General features: G+C 41.0%; 1 protein-coding gene across 1 annotated transcript in view; it reads right to left on the bottom strand.

The window, feature by feature from the left end:
- Positions 1–298: 298 nt before the first annotated feature.
- The window catches only part of LOC119430428 (protein crumbs homolog 1-like), a 25,164-nt gene continuing 13,408 nt past the window's right edge, over positions 299–12,054 (bottom strand). The window contains exons 7-10 of the mRNA XM_037697834.1: positions 10,604–10,819; positions 9,952–10,074; positions 8,212–8,338; positions 299–518 (exon numbers count right to left, since the gene is read on the bottom strand). Coding sequence (XP_037553762.1) covers positions 300–518; positions 8,212–8,338; positions 9,952–10,074; positions 10,604–10,819 — 685 coding nt within the window. The 3' untranslated portion in view covers position 299. The remainder of the gene's footprint in view (positions 519–8,211; positions 8,339–9,951; positions 10,075–10,603; positions 10,820–12,054) is intronic.

Below are 12,054 nucleotides of genomic sequence, written 5' to 3'. Positions count from 1 at the left end.
ATTCAATCCCACAGTTTGTCCTATAAAATAATCCCACTTTAACATGTGCGCTTAAACTACAATAAATTTGATAAAATACAGAAAACTGAATAATACCAGTCTTATTCTTTAAATTAAGGGGTTCTTTTCAGTCCCTTACGCACATGGGTGACGCTTTTATCTGCAAAGCAACAAACTTTTTTTCCAGTTTTCCTTCTTGCGTGTTGGCACAAAGAGCGAGCGGTGCGGTTCGACGTCCTGCAGATGTCCAGGTGGGTCCACGGGGTCGTGTCCTCAGCCGAAGGTTAAATCTCTGCGTCTCATATGAGCCTCTCCATGGGCGGCGGCTGAGTGATGCTCCACATCTCCACTCGGGATCCGTCCTTCTCCTGCCGGCTGGGGCTGTAGGTGCCGTGTGTGGCACGTCGATTAAGCGCCACCACCAAGCCGACGGAGGTCAGGATCAGAACCAGCAACAGGAGGACACAGGCCAGGCTTACAGGCAGCAAGAGGTCAGAGGTCAAATCTTCAGAGGTCAGCTGGAGGGACAGAGTAGATCACAGGTGAGTACCTGGGAACTCCCCGGAGTGTTGTGGCTTTAAATAAAACGCTAAAACACTTTTAGTTGTTTTATTTCCTCACACTCATACACGTTATTCTCTCTCTCATGACTCCTTCACACTACACCAGGCGCTCCACACGTGCTGCCAAAGTGCTGATGGATGTGTTTCCCAGCTCAGCAGGTGGGGTGCGACCACCAGGAGCCCGGAGCCGCCGCGGACCAAAACTTCCCTCCGTCTGCCGCCTCTCTCGCAGCTTGGCTGCGGCGAGCGCCAGCCCCAGCATCGCCGCGACGGCCAAGCCCACCAGACACGGTGCCAGCACGGCAGCCACCCGCGAGCTGTATGGAGCACGCTCCGTCTGTGAAGGATCACAAACAGACTCACACGGAGCCAAGATGCTGCCGGATGATCCCAGCAGCACTGGCACAACACGCTTACACCCAAAATATCTCCCCACACGCACACGCATGCACACAAGTCCTTTAAAGTAGGAATGAAGGCAGCTTTAGATGAAGAGCCTGATTTCTCTCCCAGGGTTTCTAAAACCTGCCTCGAACTTCAAGCTACTCATTGCAACGTCATGATGACCGAAAGTACGAAACAAAATCTGGTTGTTGTGACCTTGAATTTAAAAAAAAAGTATTAGCAAATTTTGTGAGCGACTGCCAGCTACGATGTGTTTACCAACAGAAACAGCCGAAGTGACTGAAAATAGGTCAGCAATGGCGACGTCCATGAAACAGCCGTTTGGAGCTGGAGAAGTTTGATGACGTCTTGGTTTGAATCTTTGCTTGGATTTGTTGAGTAAACTTTACAGATTGAACAGCTGCCTTGCTCCGTTTTCTCTCCTTTTTTGCTTTTTTTAACAGCAGACTAATTCTTATATTTCTAGTTAAACGTCCTACGGTTGTCTGATTTAGCCTTTTTTTTTTACTACACAAACTACAGCTAGCCTAATGTAGGTCACATGATTCAAGTTTCCACTCTGATTCAGCTCAGTGCACTGTTTACATGGAGTACGTACCCACGTTTCTTATCAACATGTCTGGAAAACCACTAAGTAAACGCTTTCACACTACTCCATTTGATGTAATTTGGGATTTAAAAAACCTGTTGATGTTTAATAGTGTGCTTATGAAGCATTCACACTATTGTGATCCATTTTTCTTCCGTACGTTTTTTGGTATCTTTCTTGTTCAGCAATTTTTGTGCCATGTCAACGAATCATATCAAAATGTTCAGCTCGTTCAGGAGTAGAGTGCTATGACTTTTGGTATTGGTGCAACTTTAGCTTTTTGAAATATTTAGCCTTTTCTGCCACTTTGTTTCTCAGACAACATGAACGGAGCTCATTTTACATCCTTCAGCTCTTTAGATGTGTTTACAACCTTTTACTGCTCCTTTCACATTTTGTTTTGGTTCAGCTTCCTTCAGCTTCCTTGTGCAAATTTTAAACAAATTCAGCTAATTTCAACTGTTTTCAGCTGTTTTGTGATCCTTTTAGAATATTTCTGCTATCGACAACATTTTTGTGCTTTTTCCAACTTCTTTTTGCTAATTTCAGCCTTTTATGTTCCTTTCAATTTATTTATACAAGTTACAGCTTTATCTGCTATTTAAGCAACTATTTAGCTGTTTTATGTTAATTTTAGCTTTTTTGGCTAATTCCACATTTTTTCACATTTAAACTTTTTCAGCCTAATTCAGCAAAAATGAGCTCTCCACTTCCTTCTGGTAATTTAAGCTTCTTTCTGCTTTAGCTACTTTTCAGCATTTTATTATTATTATTATTATTATTATTATTATTATTATTATTATTATTATTATAGCTTTTTTCAGATAATTTCATCATCTTTGTGCTCATTTCTGCTTCTTTAAGCCTAATTGCACAAATATGGTCTTGCTGCTTTCTGCTTAAGCTCATTCTACCTTTTCAGCTACCCTTTTAGCATTATTTTTAGCTAATTTCAGCCGTTTTCAGATAAATTCAAGTTTTTGTGCAAATTTCTGCTGCTTTTAGCCTAATTAAAGTATTACTGCTAACTTCAGCTTATGCGCCTTTCAGCTCCTTTCAGCTAGTATTTAACTGTTTTATGCTAATTTTAGCTTTTTCAGCTAATTCCATATTTTTTGCAATAATTTCAACTGTTTTCGGCATAATTCAGCAAAGATGTGCTCTCTCCACTTCCTTCTGGTAATTTAAGTTGCTTTCTGCCTTTTCAGCTGCTATCCAGCTATTTTTTGCTAATTTCAGCCCTTTTTTTTTAGCTAATTTCCTAATTTTTATGCTCACTTCTGATTATTTAAACCCAATTCAGCTAATATGTGTTCTTTCTGCTTTCTTCTGCTAATTTAGGCTTGTTATTCCATTTCAGCTACATTTCAGTATGTTTGTTAAGCCATTTCAGCTGTTTTTCAGCAAGTTGTTCTGCAATAAGCATTCACACTGCATTTTCGCAGGAAATGCAATTTTTCTATTTTTATAGTTTGCGATGAGTAACTTTAAGGCCTCGTGACAATTTGACCTTCACGCACAACAAACATGCACAACCATCACCATCAACTAGAAACAACTGGAGTCTGCACTCAGTTCCTGCCACCGATCACTGCCAATCAGAAATAATTAAAGCCTTCATGATTGATAAGTTTCATTAAGCAGCAGCAAAGAGCAGAGCAGCACTTACACCTGTGGTTGTAGTTGGTGTGCGAGTCATGCGTCCCTGCGAGGTTTCTACAAGGTTACAACAGCTGTAAGTCTCCACAACGCCTCAATTTGTCACTGACAGCCTCCTCAGGACTAAAAGCTTCATGCAGAACTTGTCAGGTTACACAAAAATAATCTCAGAAGTCAGCAAACTTTACACTGAGCAATCAACACGGAAACACAGTAATTCTAATTTAAAATACAACCATCCGTATCCCGAGGCAAAAAATAACTTATGCGCTCGCGCTTGACGCTGTTAGACATGAGAGTTTCTTTCCCCGCGCTGCGAGTTCTTTGTTGACTCTTGGAAAGTGCTTACCTGTCACTGCAGCACAGTTGGCTGTCAGAGCGAGTGTGACACAAGCGAGCCGGAGCAGCCTGCAGCCAGGACCTGCCATCAGTCACCGACTGCCACACACACCGACACAGAGACGTCTAACTAACCAGTCTCTGAGGTGCACAGCAAGGCCACCCTGAAGCCTCACACACACACACACAGCAGAGATGCTTCCCTTCTGTCAGCACTACCAACCTGCTCTGTGTGTGTGTGTGTGTCTGCCAGATAAGCTGCCCTCATACGTTTCTGTGAAGCAGACCAAACTTCTGTGAATGCCACCAGCTCTCTGCTGAAACTGCACTTCAGCGCCAGATGCTGCCGCTTCTTTTTTTCTTCTTTTTTCGCTGGCAAAGCACATTTCTTCCTCTCTGCTTTTCTCCCTCTCAAAGGATGGTCACATAAGTGCCAACACTGAAAAACTGCTTCCCATTTTCTCCCTCTGTCAGGGCTACCTGTGCCTGCAAAGGACACACACACACACACACACTCCGACTAGATGAAACGGCTTGTGTGGTTGGTTGGGCCACATGCAGGTTGTGTTTTTCCTGAACATCCTGAAAGTTTCCAGTTCCTGCAACGACATCCATCCGTCACTGAAACGAACTCATCTGAGGACAGAAGCTGTAATTTATTTATAAACTATAAATAAACTGTGAAATAATTATCAGATAGAAAACTAAATGTATTTTCATGTTGGCCTTTAGAGGATTTGCTTTTTACACTCGTGTTCTTGTGCACGCAGCTGTAAACGTGTTATGGTTTGTGGAACCACGACGTCAACGCTAACGTGATGGTTAAGACTTTAAATGTAAAATCTTGTGTTTTTGTCTCTAACTCAGCTTTAATAAAGCTTAATTAAATACTTTTCATTATTTTTAAAGCTGAGGTTCCTTACTGAGTGACGGTCTTGTAAAAGTCTCCACGCTTCTTGAACGCTTCCACATTTTGTCACGTTACAACCGCAGTCTAAAGTATTTTACTGAAATTTCACGTTCCAACTCAAAGTATTGTGTAGTTGTGAAGTTTTCTGTACAGTATATGGTTTTTTTACAAATAAAGTTCAGGAAAGTGTAATGTGCATTTATATTCATCCCCCTGACTTTGAAGAACCACATTTCTCTACAATGCCAGCTACAAGTCATGTGTGATTTGCCTCCACCAGTTTTGCACATCTAGATCCTAAAGTCTGCACATTCTTCTTTGCAGAATGTCTCAAGCTCCGTCTGATTGGACGGAGACATGAAAATGCTTCGATTAATCTGTTTCATTGGGATGGTTTGGATGGATGTTTTGAGTGGTCCTGCTGGACCGGGAACCCCTGCGCTGCAGCCTCAGGCAGGCTTTCTTCCAGGACTGTTCATCTGCTTCCCATCAACTCCGAGCAGCAGCATCATGATGCTGCCACCACCATGCTTCACAGTGGGGATGGTATGTTTTAAGTGCTCAGTGTTCTTTTTCTGCTGAACACAGTGTGTTACATTCAGGCCAAAAGTTCCATTTTGGTTTATTTGAGCAAGTCCTTCCACATTTTCTCTTTAACTTTATCTCTGACCTATTTAGTGCATTCCTTGGTCTTCATGATGCTGTTTGTTCACTAACCCCTCCTTGGAAATGTCGCATTTATCCATCAATCCATTATCTTCTGCTTGTTCTGTCATCGGGTCACAGGGGCAGCAGCTTGAGCAGCTCTTCTGGGAAGACTCCAAGATGTTCCCAGACCAACTGAGAGGCATCTCTCCAGCGTGTCCTGGGTCTTCATTGGGGTCTCCTCCCAGTCAGCCATGCCCAAAGCACCTCCCTAGGGAGGCGCCCAGGGAGCATCCTTACCAGATGTCTGAACCACCTCAACTGGCTCCTCTAGATGTGGCGGAGCAGCAGTTCTACTCCCAAGTCTCTCCCAGATGACTGAACTCCTCACCCTGTCTTTAAGAGAGAGTCCAGCTACCCTGCGGAGGAAACTCATTTCAACCGCCTGTATCCACGATCTCGTTCTTTCAGTCTCTGCCCAGAGTTTTGTAGCCAGAGGTGAGGGTAGGAACGTAGACCTACTGGTAAACAGAGAGCTTTGCCTTACAGCTCAGCTCCCTCTTCACCCCAACGGACTGGCACAGTGTCTGCAATACTGCAGACGCCGCATCAATCCATCGGTCAGTCTCCAATCTTCCCTTGTCGTATTCATTGTTAATATTTTTTTATTTATATAATTCCAGTGAATTCTTTGAAATTTGTGGTTGTAATGTGCTAAAATGTGCACCAAGTACGGAGGGTGCTGATCTATTTTCATGGCTCTGTAAATCAAGGGGTCAAAGAAATAACCGAGATGCACCGTGTCCTCAGTGTGTGTGAGCGTGACGGCCGTCTGTTTCTGAACTCAGGCTATTCTGAGATCTACATCTTGTTAAAGAGGATTAACTGCGTTTGATGCCGTGGTGTCCACCTGACTGCAGCAAACGCACCATATGAAAGTTACTGAGAAGATTTGAACGTGCAGTTAGCTGGAAATGAGAGTCAAAAAGAAATGGGGAAATATGGAAGAAAAAATGAGTTTAGACATAAAAAGAGGACAGGCAACAAATGAAAGCAGTTTTTTTTTTTTTTATTCAACAACAAAGACAAACAGATGGAGAACGATGAAGGGACAAACGTGAAGTTACAGAGAAAGTCGAGCAGTAACACACGGTTAGTCCGACGTGACAGACCCACAGGACGGGTTTGATTCCGTGTTGACCACAACAACGCAGAGGAACGTTTGGAGCTGCGCTTCAACCAGAGCCGCGGAGAATTTAGGCCTAAAATATCTCTGGCTCAGACAGAGAGGTTTTAGAGATGGAAAAACTTCTTTGGTTTGAAAACAACACGCAGCAGTCAGTCACGCTCCGCTCTGAACGCACATCAAGAACAGGTGAGACATCCGGGGCCACCCAGGAGCTTTTGTAGCTACAACACTGTTTTCCAGAGTTCACATATTCCTCCGTAACCGAGCTCCTGAAATCGAGTTCAAACAAGACTGACAGGATATTGTCAGCAGGAAACATTATAAATAACTCTGATTTGAACATTTTTCTCAGTTTTACCAAAAATGTCTTTATGGAACGCAGAGCGTTCTTCCCTTTGCAACATAAAACCTCCAGATTTTATATTATTTGACCCACAGAGAAGAAGATTTCTGCAGGTTTATGTAGGTCTAAAACTTAGAATACAACTTTAAAGCTAAGGATCTGTCATTTAAATAGCTTGTATATTAAACACATTAAACCTTTTATTCATATTTATCAGTTCCTCGCAGCTCCAGACCAGTCTGCAGTGATAGAGCTCGTGATTATTCGTTAATTGCAGTTTATAAAACAGCTGTTTATTTGCTTGTTCTATTTTATTTATTCAACCTTTATTTATACGGGTAGTCTCATTGAGTCACGAGAACTCATTTTCAGGAGAGACATGTTTGGGAGCAGATGATGGGGGGTTAAGGGCCTTGCTCAAGGGCCCAGAGTGGGGCAAATGAGGGTGGAGGCAGGTGTGAGTGTTTCACCTTTTCCACCAACATTTTGATGTCAGTCTGGGGAGTTGAACCTGCAACTTTCCGATTACAGGACCATCTTTAACCTCTGCGCCACCCCACTCTAGCTGCTCAACGGTGGATCCTCTTTGCTGATTTATGTTTTGCTGGATAAGACTGTGCATTTAGTTTGTTTATATTTATTCTTTGTCAAGCCATAGGCACTAATGCACCCCCATACCATCAGAGAAGCAGGATTTGGAGCTGTAGGTGGAACAGTTCCACACCTCTTTATTGTGAAGGCCATGACATATATGGCTTCTAAAACTAATTTCAAATTTGGATATGCGTGACCACAGAAGGTTTTTGAACCGTGTCGCTGCCATAAAATTCAAAATTATTTTTTTTAATGGAACAATGTCTTAGTTTCAACATTTATTCTGTTCCATATTAAATAAAAATATTTGCAACTACTTGCATTTTGTTTTTATATACGTTTTACTCAACATTGTGGCGTTTTAAAACTGGGGTAGTAAAAGGAGAGATGTCTGGAAAGGCAAGGCATTTTTGGTCCAGGAGCCATAAATTAGTTTGTTGCCTATTTTTCACATGCATGTTCACATGTTGCTCACAGGGGGCATAAAAACACTAACAAAAATATTAACAGCTGTAAGTTACTACTGCATGGACAATACTGGGTTGATACTATTGATTGGATTGAACTTTACACAATTTTATCTGCAATAAAAAACAAATTTACTACAGGGCATCCATTTGCTGTCCATGCTGTTTAAATAAGCAAATTAAATCTGTTTATATAAATACCTACAATAAAGAAAGTGCTGCCAATTACAAAAAGTATTTAAGGCACAAAATATTTCTGTAGTACTGGATATAAAACCCCAGAATCCTGTGTAATGCCCCCTCTCTTTCTTGTCTTTTCTCGTCAGTAATTTAGTCAAACGCACAAACATTTGTCTGCTGAGTCCTGAAGACACACGCTCAAACACACTCAGTCGTTCCCCCCCCAGTCCACCTCCGGCCCGTCGTCCAGCCTCAGGATGAGGTAGGAGAGCAGTTGGAAGAGGTTCTGCCACAGCAGCACAGCCACATAGAAGTAAATGTCGCTTACATCCATTTGGCACACGTCTCCAGCGAAGCTCATGTCGCACACGCAGATGAACTTGTTGACCAGGTTGCGGCAAAAACCTCCGTTAAGACACGGGTTGGACTTGCACTCATCCACTTCCTGCTCGCATCTAGGCACACGCACACACAAACACACACAATCAAAAATCAAAGCAAACCGATCTGTAAGAATGATCGTCCTCGATTAATAGAAAAAGTTAGTAATTTTATATTTTTTCGTTTTTATCATCATGACTTTAAGAAAACACAAGAAACACTTGACACGTAAATGTTTTTCTTTAAAGACACAAAGACTTGTACCTGTACATGGTTAAGCTTCTTACAAATGGTTTCAGAAATATTTCATGGAGTGTGTCTCCCCCCCCCCCCCCCAAAAAAAAAAAAATTTCAGTTTGATTTGTGTTGAACTGAATAAATGGTATCCCACAGGGCTGAACCCTGGGGTCACTTTGGTTTCATTCTATTTATAAAAATAAATAAAGTTAGTAATAAACCTGTCATGTGGACATAGATGTATTCACAGTGTAGTCTTACTTTTTGTCCATTGACGTACTGTGTTACTGGTTTTGGAGGGCAATCATTATCCATTGCCGCAGTCGTTATTATCATCATGCTGCTAATGGGACCATGCTGCTAACAAGACCACACCGCTAACAGAACCATAGAACCACACTGCTAACAGTACCATGCTGCTAAAAGAACCTCACTGCTAACACAACTACATTGCTAACAGTACCATGGTGCTAACAGGACCATGTTGTTAAGATATCCTCACTGCCAACTGAACTACTCTGCTAATAGGACCATGCTGGTGTAGATGAATTTTTTTTTTTTCCATTTTGGCGCCTTGTTTGATTATTTGTTGCATGCTTTGGTATTTCTTGTTTTTATTTTTATTTTTTTTGTGAGTCGAGACAGTTCTTGTCCTGAGCATTTCATTACATTGTTGACCTTGTGTTGATCCGCATATGACAATAAACCTAAACCTACCTGATTGTTGCCTCATTATTTCAATTCGTATCAAGTTATTGTTATTAGATTATTTGTATTGCAGCAGATTTATAATGGGAAATTTTGTTTTACTTTCAATTTACTGTTAAAGTGTTACAAAACACAACAAAGCTGGTTCTGTTTTTATAGTTATGCTCTAATATTATTACCGTATTTTTCAGACTATAAGGCGCACCGGATTATAAAGCACATTGAGCAAAACAAAACAGTCGGATATGTCAAACTTATATTAACTCATTCACAATAACCAGATAAAATCAGTTTGAGGTCAGTAAGCACAACTAGAATTAATACATAAGGTGTGCCTCATTATAAAGCTCACTGTCTATTTTTGAGAAATTAAAGGATTTTAAGTGCGCCTTATAGTCCGAAAAATACGGTATGTTATTTTTTTAATAATTTGCCTGACTCGTTACCAAATTTTTGGAGCTAATGTGCTTTTTTAGCACTTCTTCTTGGCTATATTCTTTATTTGTCTTACAACATTTTTAGTTTGTTTGTGTTATTTGCTGAGCAAAATGGTAAATATGTCTTCTGTGTATTTCCAAATCCAAATAAAAGTTGTTTAAAAGAGTTTACTGACATAAAACTACCCATAAAACTAATTTTGAGATGGCTTTAACATTGGACCGGATCCTATTTGATTAAGTATTTTATAGTCATTTTTTGACATTTGTTTGTTTGTTTGTTTGTTTGTTTTCCTGTCTCCTACCGGTGCCCAATGAAGCCTGGGGGACAGTCACATGACAGCTCCCGGTCAGTGCAGTTTCCTCCATTGAAGCAGGTGTAATTCATTTTGTCGTCACCACACACAGAAACAGGCAGCTTGGGCCTTCTGAAGGAAAAGTTAGACATAAAAAACACATTATTTATCATATTTATGTTTTCCTTTAACTTGAAACAAATGCTACAATGTCCCAGAGAAGAAAAAAACAACCCTGAAGTTCAGGATGGGGCCAGGAAATAAGATTCTTGGACTTTGGCCTACTCAAGCAGGATGTCAAATCACATGTAGATGAATAAAATACATTTCTTTATAATCTGTTTGTTCACAACTTGAAACTCAGTCCTGAGTGGTTACAAAAATATGCACTTATTTTTGAAAAGGTACGATTTTTCGTAGGGGAAGCTTCTTTTTGGATACCACACATCATTTTGAACAACAACTGTCACTCATTTGAAAGAGTTGTTGGCTCATTTGACAACAAACACTGTCAGAAAGAGTGTTAATATTTGCTTTTCTTGGCATTTTGTTGCACACAGCTGAAGAAAAGAACAGGAGGCATCCTGCGTGACATGTGAGAGACAAATATCTAACAGGAAACAAACACCTGAAAACACACGAGAGAAGAAAAAAAACTCACACATTTCTGACAACGATGTACCAAGGAAGTTCTTCCACACGTTCACTGCAGAGGAACAGAGAGGTGAGAGGAAAACATTGTGAGGAGAAAGAAAGAAGCACAAACAAGTGAGACAAACAAAGCAAAGTCATTTTGATGAAAACTATGCAGCATAGATGTTCCCAGCAAAGGGAGAAGGCTCCATTGGTTGCTGTTTTACCACGGCGCTCACAAAGGCTTTCAATGTGCAAAAGAAGGCAAAAAGGCACGAGGCTGTGTGTGTTTACGGGATAAATGCTTGGAGGCGTTCCCCTGCTGGTTCTCAGAGGCAAACGGTAGATGACAGGGGAAAGAAACTGGTGCTGAACCAGAGACTGAGGCCTTTTCTGGCTGACACTAGAATAGAAACGCAGCTTCTGAGGCGCTCGCTGTGACTGCGGTTGAAAAGCTGAACAGAGGCAGAGATGTGGAGACATTTACAGTGAAGGCTTTTGTTCGTGTTGCGCTGCCGTCCCTCGGCTGTGCGTTTCTGGAGCATTTATTTGTGTATTTTGGGGTTTTCTAAGTAGCGTTTTCGCTGTTGTTGGAATTTTGTAAGGCCTTTTCAGAGCATAAAGATATGACAAAAGATTATTTCTCAAATGATTGCTTGAAAGTACCTGAAGACCAGGCAAAGCAAATCTGTGAAGTAAGTATTTTTCTCATGTTCGTGGTTAATGCGTCTTGTCTAATGCAGGTCAATCACGTGACTAAAGATTTCACCTGGTTTTCCTCAAATTTAGCTGATGGCTTTGTTTACATTTAATGCATACCCGCATTTCCAAATTGCACTTAATTTATCTTGAAGACAAGTGGAGTAAAGTCTTTCAAACTGCACCATTAGATATACAATAGTCCCTCGCTACTTCGTGTTCGTTTATCGCAGACTCGCTCTATCGTGGTTTTTCAAAATAAGATTGGACATGACACACAATTGGCTGATTGACGGATGATTCGCACGATCGGCATGGAATTTTTATTTAAAATATTTAAAATTATTTAGCACCTCCTGCACCTTTGTGCAGCCCGCACTGCAGGATAAGGTTCCTGTTGCAGCTGATCAGCTGTTCTCAGTGCAGAGCGGAGAAGTGGGCGTGGCCAAGAACGCATGCAGGTGGCTGAGATCAGTGAAGGCAAAGAGAGGGAAATCATGACATTCTGTTATCTTTTACAGCATTTAGAGTTTAAAAACATTGTTTAGATTATTGCAAGAGTGTGGGAAGGGTTTAAAATGTCTTTATATATATATATATATATATATATACTACTTAATACTTGTACTATTATTCCTTCTTCACAGTTTTTCACTTATTGCTGGACTTCATGGTACAAATTCCTCACAATATACAAAGGACTACTGTAATACTACAACACATTTTTTTTTTTATTTACACAACCTTCAAATGTGATTCATATTACTTCCTCATCACACA

The sequence above is a fragment of the Nematolebias whitei genome, chromosome 3, assembly GCF_014905685.2.
Source record: "Nematolebias whitei isolate Nwh7 chromosome 3, NemWhi1, whole genome shotgun sequence".
NCBI lineage: Eukaryota > Metazoa > Chordata > Actinopteri > Cyprinodontiformes > Rivulidae > Nematolebias > Nematolebias whitei.
Note: the sequence above shows the minus strand (reverse complement) of the source record. Positions and strands in the feature narration are given on the sequence as shown.